This window comes from Lepidochelys olivacea (assembly GCF_965140295.1).
Source record: "Lepidochelys olivacea isolate rLepOli2 genome assembly, chromosome: 3".
Classification (NCBI taxonomy): Eukaryota; Metazoa; Chordata; order Testudines; family Cheloniidae; genus Lepidochelys; species Lepidochelys olivacea.
Window position 1 is genome coordinate 65204526 of NC_140413.1, and position 16991 is coordinate 65221516.

Here is a 16991-nt window from a genome sequence, read left to right on the forward strand (position 1 = left end):
TACTCTACTGCTTCACGACATTTTTTCTGGGAATGGGACAAAAAACTGCATCAGAGGTAGGTAGACAGGTAAGGTCAGATATTAGATATTAGAATTTTCCTGTACTCATTCACCCCTCCTCTCGGCTTATTGGTAGAGCGTTGGCCTCGGTGACATCTTTTCCATCTCTAATTCTTATGATTCTACTATTTTTACTACAATGCTGTGAACGGTGCTGCCATAGTGCAGTTTAATGAAACTCAGCACTGTTGTCTCTCTGAAGATTTTACAAGTTGTCGAAGGTCCTGACTGAGAGAAAGTCAGCCATGGCTGGGAAAGAGAGACTGGTAACACATCTAGAACAAGGCCTGTAACTAGCTAAATTATGTTTTAGACTTTTAGATGCATGTTTTCATTTTTATTTCCTTGTAACCCTTTATTTTTTTTACTTAACAATAGGGCATAGGTTAAGTGATGCTAACATGTTTGTTTTATTTTACTATTAACCAACTCAACACAGTGTTTAAAGGGAAGGGTATATTCACCCCAATTAAGTTAATAAGCTGTGATCTGTATTTGTGTCTTTAGTGGAACAAATTAACCATATTATTTCTCTGAACTGTCCAGGAGTGGGCTGCAGATTGCAGAAGGCACAGTTTTGGGAAAATTCAGGACTGGGAGTGTGTTGGGGATCATGCTCCTAGTAGTAACCGAGGCTGGTGGAAGCCAGCATAAAGCTGCAGAGCTGTAGAAAGGCTGCTAGTGTCTGAGCTGCTGAACCTGGGATGTCTAACACACAAACACTTAGGGTGTGACCTGCATGCTGGTAGGCTGCGTGTGAGCGGGCCAGGTTGGGAGCTACAGCAGAAAAGCGCTGTGAAACAGCCAGGGTTTACAGGGCAGACAGTAACACATCCCTTACTGGTCTGGATTGCACCTCCGAACGGATCAGAATGCGACAGATCTATATCTAGACATGTTAAGCATGTAGGTATTAGAAAAGATAGTAAATAGCTTCATCATATCCATAAAGCTGTTTCTGCATCAGGCTGATGCAGAATGATGAGAATAATTTTAACATTGCACTTATAGCCATGAAAAATGTTGTATTACCTTAACTATTAATCCTTTTGAGTCTACCATCCATATCTTTTTGATGGCCTCACGTTCTGGTGTCCCTTCTTTTTGCATAGCCATAATAATCAGATTTGCTATTCCAAGGGCAGCCTTAAAAGGAGAGAGGGGAAAAGAAAATTCATATATGAAACTGGAAAAGAAAGAGAATGCAACAACATATGATACTATTTTTTAAAACTGTTAATTTCAGTAACAATTAAAGCTGTACAATTAGATCTTCATAAATTAAAAACACCAGAAAATGGATCTTTTACAATGCTAGATATGGTGGTGATAGATATATAAAAAACAAAGACAGTCAGATTCATGGCTCAGTTTTACCATGTTTATGCTTCCTCTTCTCCTCACATAATTAATGGAATCTGCTATTTTACATTAGACAATAAAATATGATAGAGATCAGAACCCTATGTGACTACTCTACTACCACCAATAAAGTTTGGTTTGAATAAAAATAATTTTATTGCATTTAAAACCAGCCCAATATATTTATATAGAGTGGAGTGCAGGGGTGGTACTGAAGTGAATATGGTCTCTGAGCACTGCAACCCTACACATGTATTATCTAGACAATGGAGAAAGCCAGGGAGAAGCAGATGATTACTTATGTGGTACAATTTGTACGCTAGAAGTTTATTTTCTTACATTCATCTGCCTATTAAAAGGAGCAAGATGAGCAAAACATGTTTTTGGTTTTTTTTGCTTTTTCACAAAAATCTACGAATTTTACAAAATATAGAAAAGGAGTACTTGTGGCACCTTAGAGACTAACAAATTTATTTGAGCATAAGCTTTCGTGAGCTACAGGTCACTTCACTGGATGCATTCAAGCTTATGCTCAAATAAATTTGTTAGTCTCTAAGGTGCCACAAGTACTCTTTTTCTTTTTGTGAATACAGACTAACACAGTTGCTACTCAAACAAAACATAGGGGTTTTTTCTGAGTCAAAGTGAAAACTGTCAAGTTTGCAATGTTTTTCTAAAAATAATCTGTTCTGAAAATTTTAGCAATAAGTAAGTCTATTTCTTTTAGCCACTTATAGTTTTAATAATTCAGAGCACAGACTGTAACTCAAGTAGGGTTTGAGATATTCAGACTTCATTAGACTTCATTAGCTCAGACTAGATCAGGGGTTCTCAAACTGGGGGGTCATGACCCTTAAGGGGTCATGAGGTTATTACATGGGTGGGTCGTGGGCTGTCAGCCACCACACCAAACCCCACTTCACTTCCAGCATTTATAATAGTGCTAAATATAAAAAAAAGTTCTTAATTTATTAGGGGGGGTCGTACTCACAGAGGGTTGCTGTGTGAAAGGGGTCACCAATACAAAAGTTTGAGAACCACTGGATTAGATGTTTCAGTTCTGCTTAGGTAGCATTTAGCCACAAACACATTATTTATTGAAGGAGAATTCACTAATCTTACATGATTATCTGGTTTTCACAACACAGTTTAAACAGCAAAAATAAATACAAATAAATAAATAAATAAATAAATAAAATAAACCCAAAGCTAATATAAACAAACAAACCAACCCACCAAATGATACTCAAGATTCCTTTTAAAGAATAACAATTTAAATAGTATTTTATAGAATCCAAAGCACACTGGTTAAATTTTGACTGATATGACCACACCTCTTTGCACATTGTTGGCACTACTGGAAATAAATACTAACACTGATCTTTTAAGATGAGTTTTAATACTTATTCCAGATAATAATCTTTGAGAATGTAATACGATTTTTATTTTCCTATAAAAAACCTTTATTTTTGTTTTAAATTTCAAGAACCCTACACAACACACACTATATTTTATTAAGTAATATACAATCTCAATCTCAAATCATTCTTAAAAGAGCCCATCAAGAAGGCATAGCTTCTCTTATCTACTACTCGAGTATTCTGTAATTGTAGACAGTTGGTTGTTCTCCCAGAAAAAAGTTCCATTTTTCAGTTCTTTGTCTAGATGCGTGTATTATTACTGGATTCTAGTTTTATTTCTTTTGAATGATATCACAAAAAAACAACAGAATACTGAATAATTTTGAATATCAACCCAGTACAAACACTAATCAGTTTGCTTCTTGTTCTTCACTATGCAATTTCATTGAGAATCAAACGGCGCCCCCCTTTCCTGCCCAACAGCAGCTTATTGTTTTGGGTTTTGCTTTAGAAATATAGAGTTTTATTCTGAATAAACTCATAGGGACAGAGATTGTGTCTTCCATTGACTTTATACAGCACCAAGCACAACAGTGTTAAACAGAAAAATATTTAACCAGAGATTCTTCCATTTGCTCAATATGGAGCAAAAGCTGCGGAATGATCTGTGTGCACCAAGGTTGAAAGCATCTCTAAAGTCTCCAATACATTCAGATCACTGATGCAGATATTGATGCTCTCTGTGGGCTTGATCTGATCTGGTAGATGCTGAGTGGCAGAATAATCACAGAAATGTAGGACTGGAAGGGATCTCAGTAGGTCATCCACTTCAGTCCCCTGCACTGAGACAGGACTAAGTATTATCTAGACCATTCCTCACAGGTGTTTGTCTAACCTGTTCTCAAAAACTTTCAAAGACAGAAATTCCACAACATCCCTGGATAATTTGTTCCAGTGCTTAACTACCCTGACAGTTAGGAAGTTTTTCCTGATGTCTAACCTAAATCTCCCTTGCTTCAATTTAAGCCCATTACTTCTTATCCTGTCCTCCATGTATAAGGAGAACTATTCCACATTATCACCTTCCTCTTTATAACAACTTTTTACATACTTAAAGACTGTTATCATGTGTTCCCTCAGTCTTCTCCTCTACAAACCAAACAAACCCAATTTTTTCAATCTTTCCTTGTAGGTCATGTTTTCTAGATCTTTAATCATTTTAGTTACAGTTCCTCTGGATTTTCTCCAATTTGTCCCCATCTTTAGCGAAGCGTGGTGCCCAGAACTGGACACAGTACTCCAGTTAAGGTCTTAGTGCTGAGTAGAGTGAAAGAATGTGGTTGAGGTAGACACATAGGCAAGGCACAGACTGACCAGAAATTGGGTTGCGGGCTGGATTTCTTCATAGGAGCTACTCACTCCTAACACTCCTACAAATACATTGCAGAATGTTTCCTTTTTTTGCAACACTAGGACCCTGTTGACTCATCTTTAGTTTGTGATCCACTATAATCCCCAGATCCTTTTCCACAGTACTCCTTCCCAGCCAGTAATTTCCCATTTTGTATATGTGCAACTGATTGTTCCTTCCTAAGTGGTGTACTTTGCATTTGTCCTTATTAAGTTTCATCCTGTTTATTTCAGACCATTTTGTCAATATCATTCTGAATTCTAATCCTATCCTCCACATCACTTGCAGCCCCTCTCAGCTCAGTATCATCCTCAAACTTTAGAAGGGTTTTCTATATGTCATTATCTAAATCATTTATAAAGATATTGAATAGAACTGGACCCAGGACAGATCACTGCAAGACCCCACTTGATATGCCATCCCGCTTCACTGTGAACCATTGATAACTACTCTCTGAATATAGTTTTCCAACCCATTGTGCACCCTCCTTATGTAGATTCTTCTAGGCTATATTTCCCTAGTTTGTTTATGAGAAGGTCAGGTAAGACAGTATCAAAAGCCTTACTAAAGTAGAGAGTATCAGGGAGAAGCCGTGTTAGTCTGTATCCACAAACACAACAAGGAGTCCGGTGGCACCTTAAAGACTAACATGCCCAAATAAATCTGTTAGTCTTTAAGGTGCCACCGGACTCCTTGTTGTTAAAGTAGAGAGATATCACATCTACTGCTTCCCCCTGATCCACAAGGCTTATTACCTTGTCAAATGAGGATATTAGGTTGGTTTGACACAATTTGTTCTTGACAAATACACGTTGACTGTTACTTATCACCTTATTATTGTTTAGGTGTTTGCTTGCTTGCTTATTTGCGCCATTGTATTTCCAGGTATTGACTGGTCTATAATTCCCTGGATTGTCCTTATTTCCCTTTTTATAAATAGGTAGTATGTTTGCCCTTTTCCATTCCTCTTAGATCTCTCCCATCCTCCACAAGTACTCAAAGATAACCACTAGTGTGTCAGAAATCTCTTCAGCCAGTTCCTTGAGTATTCTAGGATGTATTTCTTCAGGCTCTGTCAACTTGAAGACATCTAACTTGTCAAAATAATTCTTAACTTATTTGTTCCCTATTTTATCCTCAGATCCTACACCATTTACAAAGCTGTTCATTATGTTAGTCATCTGATTGCTGCTAACCATGTTGGATGATATTATTTGGATGTGCTTGGATTGGATGAGAAGGAAGAAGGCATTGCTGGCTCGATGGACTGTCCTGAGTTCTAGTATATTTATGTGCATTCTGAACTCTAGGGTACAGATGTGGGGACCCACATGAAAGACCCCCTAAGCTTATTTCTACTAGCTTAGGGTAAAACTTCCCCAAGGCAAACTCTTTGCCCTTGGAGGGTACGCTGCCACCATTAAGTGATTTAACAAAGAATCAGGGAAAGGACCACTTGGAGTTCCTATTCCCCCAAAATATCCCCCCAAGTCCTTACACTCCCTTTCCTGGGGAGGCTTGAGAATAATATCCTAACCAATTGGTTACAAAGTGATCACAGACCCAAACCCCTGGGTCTTAGGACAATAGAGAAATCAGTCAGGCTCTTAAAAGAAACAGAACTTTATTAGAAAGAAAAAAGGTAAAAGAAGCATCTCTGTAAAGTTAGAAGGGAAGCTAACCTCACAGGGCAATCAGATTTAAAACACAGAGGATTTCCCTCTGGGCAAAAACTTTAAAGTTACAAAAAGAAAACCAGGAATACACCTTCCTCTCAGCACAGAGAAAATCACAAGCCAAAACAAAAGTAAACAAATGCATTTCCTTGCTAGTACTTACTAATTCTAATGGAGTTGGATTGCTTGCTTTCTTGATCTCTCTCCGGCAAGCACACAGGACAGACAGACAAAAGCCTTTCTCCCCCCACCCTAGATTTGAAAGTATATTGTCCCCTTATTGGTCCTTTTGGTCAGGTACCAGCCAGGTTACCTGAGCTCCTTAACCCTTTACAGTAAAAGGATATTGTGCCTCTGGCCAGGAGGGATTTTATAATACTGTATACAGGAAGGTTGTTACCCTTCCCTTTATATTTATGACATGAGGGGGTCCAGATGTCCTGTACCATATGATCACCCTTATGAGCTCTCATACCTAAGAGGGAGGCATCAGTAATGATGGTTGCCTTGGGAGTCAGTGTAAGGAAAGGGATCCCCACCAAACTTTCTCCACCTTTGTCCACCTTATGAGAGAGTCCAAAACCCTGGACGGAACTGTCACCTTGTTGTTGATGTTGCCCCACTCTGGTGAGTTCATGGAGGGAGCCAGTCTTGTAGACAATGAAGATAAAACCTGGTGAATGGCATCATCTGTGTGCATGAGGCCCATCAAGGAGGGAAAGGAAAGTTCTGATTGAAGTGCAGAGTCTGATGGTGACTTGGTGTGAGAGAGCACTCATGGCCTGAAACCTCAAGAGATTAGATAAGCTCTTGCTTGGTTGAGTCCAACATCAACCTAAGTAGTTTATGGACCTCATGGAGGTAAATGAATTTTTTGTGGTTGAGGTAGACACTTAGGCAAGGCAGCAGACTGACTAGAAATTGGACTGCCTGCTGGATTTCTTCGTAGGAGCTGCCCATTAGAATCCAATTGTCAAGGTATGGGAACACAGTAAATCCTTCTCTTCTCACCAAAGCTGCCACTACTGAAAAAACAGGGTAAAGACCCTGGTGCTGTGGCCAGTCCAAAGGGGAGGACTCTGCATTAGTAACAATCTTGATTGAAGAAGATGTGGGATGGATTAATGTCTATTTGAAAGTATGTGTCTTTCAGACCCTCCTCTGAAGAGGAATTACTAATGCCAAAAAGAACATGTAGAATTTTAGTTTTCAGATGAAAACGTTCAGCATTCGTAGCATCAGCCTCCACCTCATATTTTTCTTGGGGATCAGGAAGTAAGAGGAGTAGAATCCCTTTCCTTCGATGTTGAGGTGGAACCCTTTCTATGGCTCCCTAGGGAAGAAGTGAGTCCAATTCCCGTTGGAGAATCTCCTTGTGAGAGCCATCCCTGAAAGGGAAGTGGGAAGGGTGTTTCTGGGTAGGATTTGTTTGAAACTTGATCAGATAGCCACCATGAATAACTTCTAGTACCCATTTATCGGTAGTTAAGGCCCTCCAGTTGTCAGCAAATTAGATAAGGCAGCTTCCAAAAAAGCTGAGGCAGAGAATGAAGAGGATTCAATAAAGGGACGCAGGTCTTGACAGTCCTGCCAAAAGAACCTTTGACTGAAGGTTAGAGTAAGATGTGGTGGTGGATGTTGCAGAGGCTGGGTTCCTGGGCTTATAAATCTTCTGTCTTTTACTTGATGGCTCCTGAAGACGTTGATAAAAGGGCTGACAAGGCAGCCTCACCCTCTACCCCGTGTGTGATGTCTTCTGTTGGGGACAGGTATAAATGCCAAGTGAGCAAAGAGCTGTCCTCAAGTCCTTGAGGGAGTGGAGAGATTGATTGCATCAAAGGGCAGATCTTGGATGGCACTCTGCACCTCTCTAGGGAAACTTGAGAATTAATCATGTCTCTCTTCATAACAATGGCCATAACATCCCCCCAGACACAGTATCTGTCATGTCCAGCACTGCCTGGGGGGAAGTCTTGGCCACCAATTTGCCTTTGTCAGTTAAGGCCTGGAAGTGGGCTTTATCCTTCTCATGGAGCTTGTCCTTAAAATTTAGAAACTTAGCATAACTGGTAAAATCCTATTTGGCAAAGAGGGCCTGATAATTTGAGATCTTGAGTTGGAGGGAGGTGAAAAAAGACTTTTCTCCCCAGGAAGTCGAGCTGCTTGTGTCCCTTATCAGAAGGAGTAGCCTTGAGGTGTTGCTGCTTGGATCTCTCTGTTGCCACCTGCAGCACCAAGGAGTTAGGCCATGGGGGTAAAAATAAAAACTCTCCCTCTCTAGCTGGAACAAAGTAACACTTCTTGGCCCTCTTAGGGATAGGAGCACAAGAAGCAGGAATGTGCTGAACTGTCTTTTGCTGGGTCCGTGATGGCCTCATTGATGGGGAGGGCCACTCAACCTGGACCGGAAGGCTGAAAAATGTCCAGAAATCTGTGCTGAGGCACCTGGACTTCCTCATGCTCAATCTCCAGCACTGGTGCCATTTTATGCAAGAGCTCCTGATACTGGTGATCTGGCAGAGACAGAGAAGATGGAGTAACCGCCTCATCTGGTGAAAAATGATGAAATCGCTCCCGGAACTGTCAGAACCAGCTCACCACCTTCCTCAAAATGCTCGACAGCTATGGTTGGGGATAGATGGTCAATGATAAATAAGGCTTATGTACCAATCCCGGGTGTCCAGAGTAGGGCTTCCACAGCCTCCAGTAGGATGGATCAACTGGCGGGGGAGGATGCCATGGCATAAAGTACCACTTGTCTCTTGTCTAATCATGTCTGGCTGCAGGCCAGAATCCTGATCTTTTAGAGCTTCTGTCCAGGGCCACCTTTATCCGGAGTTGCAGGCCCTCCTGTGGAGCTTCCGACTCACTGGAAGAAGAGGCCAGATCCTGGACTACGAGTATAACTGATGGTACTGATAGCTGTGTATGGACACTGGTGGATGAGACAGGAAAATGACTCTGAATCCTTGGAATAGTCTCTTCCTCTGGTGTAACAATGTGCCCGAATAGAGATGGTCCTGATAAGAGGAGTCAATGTGGGTAAGGGACAGGAAATATGTCCTCTGGCGAGATAAAGGTCTCAGTTCACCCTGGTGGAGCAGTTGGAACCAGAGTATCCCTGGTCATGGGGAAGTTGGATCCATCTGGAGATGTGTTGCTATAGGTGCACCAACAGCTCTAGATTTGGATGGCAACACCAGAAGCTGTTTATCTTGAGCCTTTACCATTGAAATCGATGCTAGACCAGCAGATCCATATCCTTGCATTCCACTTTCTCCTGCCAAGATGATTTACTCGGGCTTAAGTCTTTAGCGCCCATGCATGCAGATTCTCCTGACTTTGATGGGATCAAAGAGGCTTCCTTTCTCTTCAGGGCAATCTTAGACCACCATGGTTTGTCCCTATGTCTATGAGAGTGCTGGTAACGGAGTCTGGCTTGGCTATTTACTGCTCGGTGGCACCTCTTCATGGTTCATCCGGGGAATTGGCTCACCACTGTCCGCACCCCATGAGGGGGTCACTCAACCCATTGTTCTGGTCAGGAGCTGCAGAGCCTCTTTTGTGGCTTAGCCCTCTGGCCAAGTCACCATCATTTTCCCCTTCCTGAGTATTATCAGAATCCCCTTCCTCAAAGACTCAGGCCCTCTCCATATCCACTGAGCTGCCTGCACCACTTCTGCAGCAACTGGTAGGGGAATATGTGCTCTCCCTCTATTCCGGATTATGATCCAGAGACCCTCAGACCAACAGTTCAGGTCTATCCCTCTCAGACAGTACTGTTCCTTCCCTGGACTGCTCCCTACCCTGCTCTTTCTCGGTCTTCTGTTCTGCACCTTGTATCAGGGAGCGTGACTGCAGGCTCACCTCATTGCAGTCCCCATCTATTGCAAAATTCCTCTTTATAAACACCACCCAGCTCCTTCCCCAGCTGGATTTCATCAGCAATTTCGCTTTAGCACTCCTTGCCTTTCCTCCAGGTATGAGTTAATTGGCCTAATAGAACCGTTCAGGCCTCATGTGAGGTAGACAGCCTAACACAGTGCCCCTTACTTCCATTGGAAGCGTTTCTTAGAACTCTCAGCCTCTATTTCTGAGCTTGTGCTCGAAGATGCACTGCCCACTTGCTTAGATTGATGTACAGGGTCAGTCCCCAGCCTGGACCTAATTGGGGTCTCATTGCCTTCTCCTTCAGATGTTTCCTTAGCTTCAGTTCCTGACCCTCACAACTTCTGGGGGGAAAGGAGTGGCAGATGCTGCACTTGGCTGAAATGTGAGCCTCCCCCAGGCAACAGAAGCAGTGTTGACGTTCATTGGGCACAGAAAAGGATCAAGGGCAAGAAAAGTTTTTGAACCCCAGAACCCTGGACATCATCCCAGCATTCTTGGGGGGGGGATTTTCTCAGGGGGAGGAGAAAAGGGGGGAAATAACTAACTACTAAAACAATTATATACAAAAATACAATATATTTACCGCAATGGCACAGGAGAAATGAATCTCAGGACACCAAAGATTCTGACTCGGACCATGCGGCAGTAAGAATGAACTGAAGAGGCATTGGTATGCAACAACCTTTATGCCCTCAGTTCAGCGCACAACGAGAGCTACTGAGCATGTCTGGGCCAATGGATACTGATTGTAAAAAAATTCCAGACTCAGGTGCATGGTGCTCATGGGTACCCACATGTGAAATACACATAGGGGCTATCATTCAAAGAAGAACTTGACGTTTTAATAGCGGACTATAGTTCATCTGATCAAGATGGGTATTTTCATAGGATGCTTTGGGAAAATTAAAGGAGTTTCGACAAAATGTATATTTGAAGTAAGAAAATTTTTTTGCAGGTGATTGTTATTTAACCTAATAAGTATCTTATTATGGATCAGATACATGCAACTTGTTCTGAAATAAAAGCAAGGTTTTCACATGAGAAGCTTCCTTGCTGTATAATAAAGATACCTCTCCAGCTCCCTGGAACAGGATATTGTGATCGGACAGCTTGTTCTCAGTGATACGCAGAGCTGCTAGAAGACCCGCAACAGCCACAGACGCTGTTCCTAAAATACAAAATGAATAATTTTGACTACTCTTGAAATAGTAATTGCAAAGTCTTAAGTAAAAATTATCAATGATTTCGAAGTACTCATATAGCTAAAAGATGCAAATACTTGAGAGTTAGCAATTACAATTTAGATGGGGAGTCATTTGTTTGTTTTGCTTTATACTTTGTTTTTATTAAATCAGAGATAAACGAGACTAATAACTTTAGAATAAAGTAAAATAAAGATTATGATCTTGATTCTAATCTCAGCTATGTTAGCATGTACTCTATCTTGCCAACCACACCACCTAGTGCTCAGAATTCATTTGACCAGATCTCAGGAACTGAGCAAGATCAGACATGGTCAGTAATGGGAAATGCCAACTCCCATTGGCAGGATGCACACTAACTAAGGCAAGAGTTGTATAGAGACCTTTGCTTCAATTAGTGTGCAACATGAAATGAGAGGTTATTTATCTCTTACAGTAACTGGAGGTCTTCAAGGTGTCTTTATGTACATGGATCCCACTGTAGCTGTGTGTGCCCCATGCAAGTGAGCCCAGAGTCTTAGTTGCAGCATCCCCTGGGGCTGCACATGCACATAATGCATGCTCTTGCACCCCTTCTGAGGAAAGAAAGGGCAGAGCAGCTCCAACCACCACTCAGTTCCTTCAGCAACACAGAATATCCCAGTACAGGACTGTGTCAGTGGGGAAGGAGGGGGAGTCACAGGATCCCTGTGGACAAAGGCATCTTGAAGCACTCCAGTTACTGTAAGGTAGGTAACACCTCTTTCTTCTTACAACAGTTGTCTACATGGATCCCACTGTAGAGGGCTGACTAGCAGTTATCTATCAAAGAGGGGTGTGATAGGACTCCTATTTAAAGAACATCTGTAGGACAGCCCTGCTAAATTGGGCATCTGATCTAGAAGCTGCCGCAATGGAGTAGTAATTAGTAAAGGTATGAACAGAACCCCAAGTAGGTGCCCTACAAATCGAGGGGCCTGCTGTCAAGGCCTATATTTCACTCATCCTGCAAGCTGAAGTGATAGCTGAAAAATGCAGTTTTCATGGAAAGATGGAACAACAAAAACACAATGACATAGGTTCAAAGGTAGAGTCCATTAATGCTAGAAACGCCACATTCATCTCCCATGTAGGAAACATTTCCTTTACTGGTGGAAATATATGAGTCAGCCCTTTAAAAAATCTTGATACAGTAGGAAGGGAAAAAAACAGAATGACTCCCAACATGTGTAGATTGTGACTGATAGATGTAATTGAAAATCCTGAGTGCTTTCGCAACAACTGGTAGTCCAAGATAAAAGAATCAGAAGACTCTCAAAGTTGAATGTCTTTCAAAAGTCCACAAGTAAAACTAAATGGAATTGTTTTTATACGTTAGCCTTTCTGCTCTGAATTAAAACCTTTTGAACTGCCTTGGAACAACTGCTATCAACAGAATTCAACCAGGTAGCTTCCATGCTGTCAGATATTGAGCACCAGACCAGGATTTTGAAAAATGTATGGCAGAATTGGAAGTGGAAAGAGTAGATCTATTGACAGGTCAGAAAACGAAAGCAGATTTGTCCAAGCATTATTATATCAGACTTATCCTGATGTATTTTCCGGGGAATTAATTACAGTGTGGGGAGGGGAGGAGAGACAGCAGAACCTTTCCCCACCAAATCAGAAAAGCATCCGTCAGTGAACCTGGACTCACACCTTTTTGGGAGAAAAGTGGGGGCACTTTTTGTTTACAGTGGTAGCAAATAAGTCTATTGAGGGAACCCCCCAGCTCATTAATATTTGATCCAGAATTGAGTCTTTCAATTCCCTCTCAGGAGTGACCGAGCCCTTCCCACTGAGACGATCCGCCAACTTTTTGAGAGTCCCTGGTAAACGAAGAGGTACCAGGTTGATTCCCACAAAAAAAATTCTCTTCCTGACAGAGCGGAAGACCTTGCCCCACCTCCTTTGTTTATATACTGTATCACCATTGTATTGTCTATTAGAGCCTGGCAATTATACGCTGAAGGAGGGGTAAGAAACCCTTGCAGGCTAGACAAACATCTAAGCCCTAATAAATGTATGTGTTAGTGAGATCATAGGCTCTGAATTGGAGACTGCCTAAATGAGAACCCTAGCTGTGTGGATGCATCTATTACAAGCATCTTTGAGGGGGGATGGTTGGTGAAATAAAATACCTTGACAGATTAAATGGGGTCTGTCTACCAAGACAGAGATATCAGTGCTCCTGGAGGAACTTTTACCAGTAAGTCTATGCTGTGTCTGACTGACTGATAAACGGATCTTAACCACCCCTGAAAAGAGTGGAGACGCAGTCTTGCATGTGGAGACATGTAAAGTACAAGCTATCATGTGAGCCAGCTAGCTAAGACAAACTCTCATTGAGGTTTTGGCTGGGAATGGAGGTTTGTTCTAAAGAGGTTCTATGATTAATTATACAAAACCTCTGAGGAAGGAATGGTCTGGCTGATAGAGTTTATAGGGGCAATGTCAGATTCTAGTGATTGAGTACAGATGAGGGTGCCCTACATGAGTGAACCCTTGGGTATATACCCTACATGGCTCACTGCATGTCCAAGCATTGCCTCCCACATCTACACTGCTATTTGTAGCAGTGTAGTGTCTTGCTGCCTCCCTGCTGCCAGAGCCTTTCCCCACCACAGTGAAAGATTCTGTCAATAGGAAAAAGGTTCCTGTAGGAGACTTTCCCTGCTGCGTGCAGCTACACACTGCAGTTGGTGTGGACACAGCCTGCCTTTCAATGCGGTATGTAGCTACACGTACCCTACATGCCATCTTAAGCATAGGCAAGAGTAGACAAGGTCTTAGATCCCCACTGCTCCCCAGTCCATGTCTCTTTGCACTTATCTGATAGAGAGCAGCCACTGAGCCACAGGCAACTGGACCAAATCCACCTCCCCTGGCTAGCAAAAGCCACGTGGCATATGTGCTATTTGGAACAGAGCAGGCCATGGCAAAGTGGGGCTTCTTGTTGACCATAGGATGTATCAAATGGGGTGGGGAAGCAGCCAAGGGGGATGCAGGGGAACTGTATAAACCAAGAAGGCCCACATGTGAGTGAACAGAAGCTGCTGCACAGTGTTGCCAATCTCAGTGATTTCTTTTGAAATGTCAAAAATTTGTGCTTTTTGAAGTACGCTGTCATTTGGTAATTTTTGGGCGACTTTTCACATGTGATCAGCGAAAACTCGAGTTTTGAGGTTGGGAACACAAGAGAAGTGTCAGTCTGGAAAAAGAACAGTTGTAAGCAAGGTAAGGCGAGTTGTGCCTTGCTGCTTTAGGGAGCAGCCTGTTTTGGGGGTCTTGTTCTGAATTCTAAGAAATAAAGTAGTGTTACATTGCAACCTTCTAGCAACATAACGAGAGTATTCAGAGTATATTTTTTTTCTAGTTTCTCTGTGTGTATGATGTGAACATACCAGAATGCTGGGATTCTACTTATCAGAGTGCCTGACACTCTGCCGCTAAGTCACTAGGCAGGCAAATCTATTGCGTTTCAAACTATAATTATGCATTGCTGGTGTACCAATTACAGCTGGTAACCTCTAGTGAATTCTGGGTTTCCCTATAATCCTCTATTTTAAATGAAAAAGTTAAGAGTTTTCATAACTATACTATTATAGTAATATTTTAGGTTTTTGCTCTGGGCATTTTTGCATGTATTGTACAGTATGATTATCGATTTCTAATTAAAGTGGCGCAAGTAGGTGTCACTGTAGTAATGTACTAAGATCTGAGGATTAACATTTATTATTAATTCATTAATTTTATAAAAGGGCAACAGTTTTAAACAAACTATTGTAAAAGAACTCCACTTTTGTTTTCTTCAGCCATTTTCTGTAAAATGATAAAGATCTAGTTCTATTAGAGTAGCCAGCTCACTATCATTCTTTGTTGTTGGCAGTAACTGTCATCACTCCTCTTCAGCAGTTTGCCTTATTTGTTCTTCATGAAAAGGGGGGAAAAATGGCAGTGTGAGCAGTAGATTTGTTTAACCGGAACTACTGTGACGAATGGTTTGACCTTACATTTCACCATGCAGATCAGCTGCAGTTTCTGGAAAGACAATCAAAACACAATCTGCACCAGGCAAGTGCCAAAACATAAGATGATCTTGTGAATATTCCAGAATATGAGAAGAACTCTACCGCTATTCTATACCATCACAAAGACTATGGAAAAATAAACTCTGAAAGTTTTGACAACAGACCATGGCATTTTTCAGGGGGGTAGTAAGCAGCTGTGAAAGTTAACATGCTGAAACAATTTTTTCTAGCAGAGATGACAAATCCCCTATTACAACTAAATTCTAACCCACTCGAACATTATGGGTATGAAATTTGGAAGCAAACCCTACCTTACTGAGTTGTTTGTATTCTTCCCAAGTTTCTGTTGCAGTTCCTGTTACTGCTATTGGCACAGCCCTGAGCCAGAAGCATGTTGGCATATTATTACTTCTTATTCTTCTTCTTATGTGTTTTAGGGCATAGCCTAAGGTTCGCAATCACAGATTGAGACCTCATTGTTTTAGGCACTGTAGAAAAGCTTACTAAAAAGACAGTCCCTGCCCCAAAGCGTTTACAATCTAGGTTACAACCAAATACAATAAGAGAGAAACAAACAAAGTGGAGGATGATAGGTTTATATTTATGGATTTTATTTCATTTTGACTTAGAAGAAATTAAAAGGTGCCCATGGCTCTGAGTGATCTCCCAACTATTTACAATTACAAAAATATAATGCATTACAAGCAGCTCACACTTCTGCCAAGCAGAAACACATAAATACTAGCATCCCTGTATGTAGTCTGTACCTCATTCTCTCTACTTCTTCTCAAAGGCCAGGTGAAACAAATGAGCTCTGCAGTATGCCCTCAAAGTCAATAAATCTGGGCTAATCTGGATTTGGGAGTTTTGGATGAGGTAAAAGTACAGCAAGCACAGTTTATTACAATGAGTGTTAGGAACATCTAACTCCCCATTCTTTCCCACTACAGGGTAGAGAAGGCAAAAGAGGCAGAAAAGAGCCCCCTCTCCTCTCTCAGCCCCCAGTGAGGAAAAAAGGAAGACCATGATCTTGGGGATGGGGAAAAGAGTTCAGTCCCTTAGTGGAAGGGACGAAGGAGGGAAGTGAGGGAAGTCCAGTGCCTAAGGGTGGCTTAGAAGGGAGCCTCACATGAGAAATCCACCCCTGGCTCCTTCAGAGGCCCTCTCAATAAGACCCCCCACTAGAGACTCTGGCTAAACACATTTATAAATATTCTAGGGGCAACTTGGTGGCTTTTATCTCCTCCTTCCCTGCCAACATCTTCAAGAACTGGTCCACTCCCCCAACTTCATTCTGGAGTGGGGAAGGTAGCCCCTGACTCCAATCCAAAGGAAAGAAGAATTTTAAAGAAAGACACCCTTTGTTCCTCCATCCTTCAGCTGCATATGCCTAGTTCATGCTGAGTGGATGGGATGGCTACATGACCTTTTATAGGCTTAGTCCAATTAAAAATATCTATTTATCAACCCCAAGTACAGATGTAGAGAAGCCTGCCTATTAGGAGAGGGGTTTTAGCAATGGAAAAGGTGGGAAAACATATAGTAAGGACTTTGCCAGCTTTACAAGAGGTCATTCACCACTTCCCATCCCAGATCCTGACACCTACAGAGGCCGAGGGGCACTTTATTTACTGTGTACAGATTTAAGGAGGTCAATCGCCAGCCCACCAAACTGACAATGGTAAGTAAAATATTTCTACATGCAGCAACCACTCTGATAATCAGACCTCCTTCTCATAAGTCTTGGTGTTCATCTCGCTATTGGTGGGCAGCGCAAATAGAGATAAGAAACTTTGCTCCACCGAGGACAGTAGAATTTTTCTCTGGTGTACAGCAGATTGTGTTCTTGACAGTTATAAAGAAACTATCAGACCTTGACTGTCATGACCAGAACTGGTCTATTATCCATGGAAGGAGCAGCAATACTCTGAGACCTCAATGAATCATTGTGGTAGATACTGTGTTCTCTCTGGTACCCA

The 16991-nt window shown here is 41.8% G+C and overlaps 1 protein-coding gene across 2 annotated transcripts in view; it reads right to left on the bottom strand.

Moving 5' to 3' along the window:
* ME1 (malic enzyme 1) overlaps window positions 1-16991 on the bottom strand; it is a 336698-nt gene that overhangs the window by 45354 nt on the left and 274353 nt on the right. For both annotated transcript variants that reach the window (XM_084622076.1, XM_084622077.1), the window contains 2 exons: window positions 10832-10929; window positions 1093-1206 (listed from right to left, as the gene is read on the bottom strand). In XM_084622076.1, coding sequence (XP_084478202.1) covers window positions 1093-1206; window positions 10832-10929 — 212 coding nt within the window. The remainder of the gene's footprint in view (window positions 1-1092; window positions 1207-10831; window positions 10930-16991) is intronic.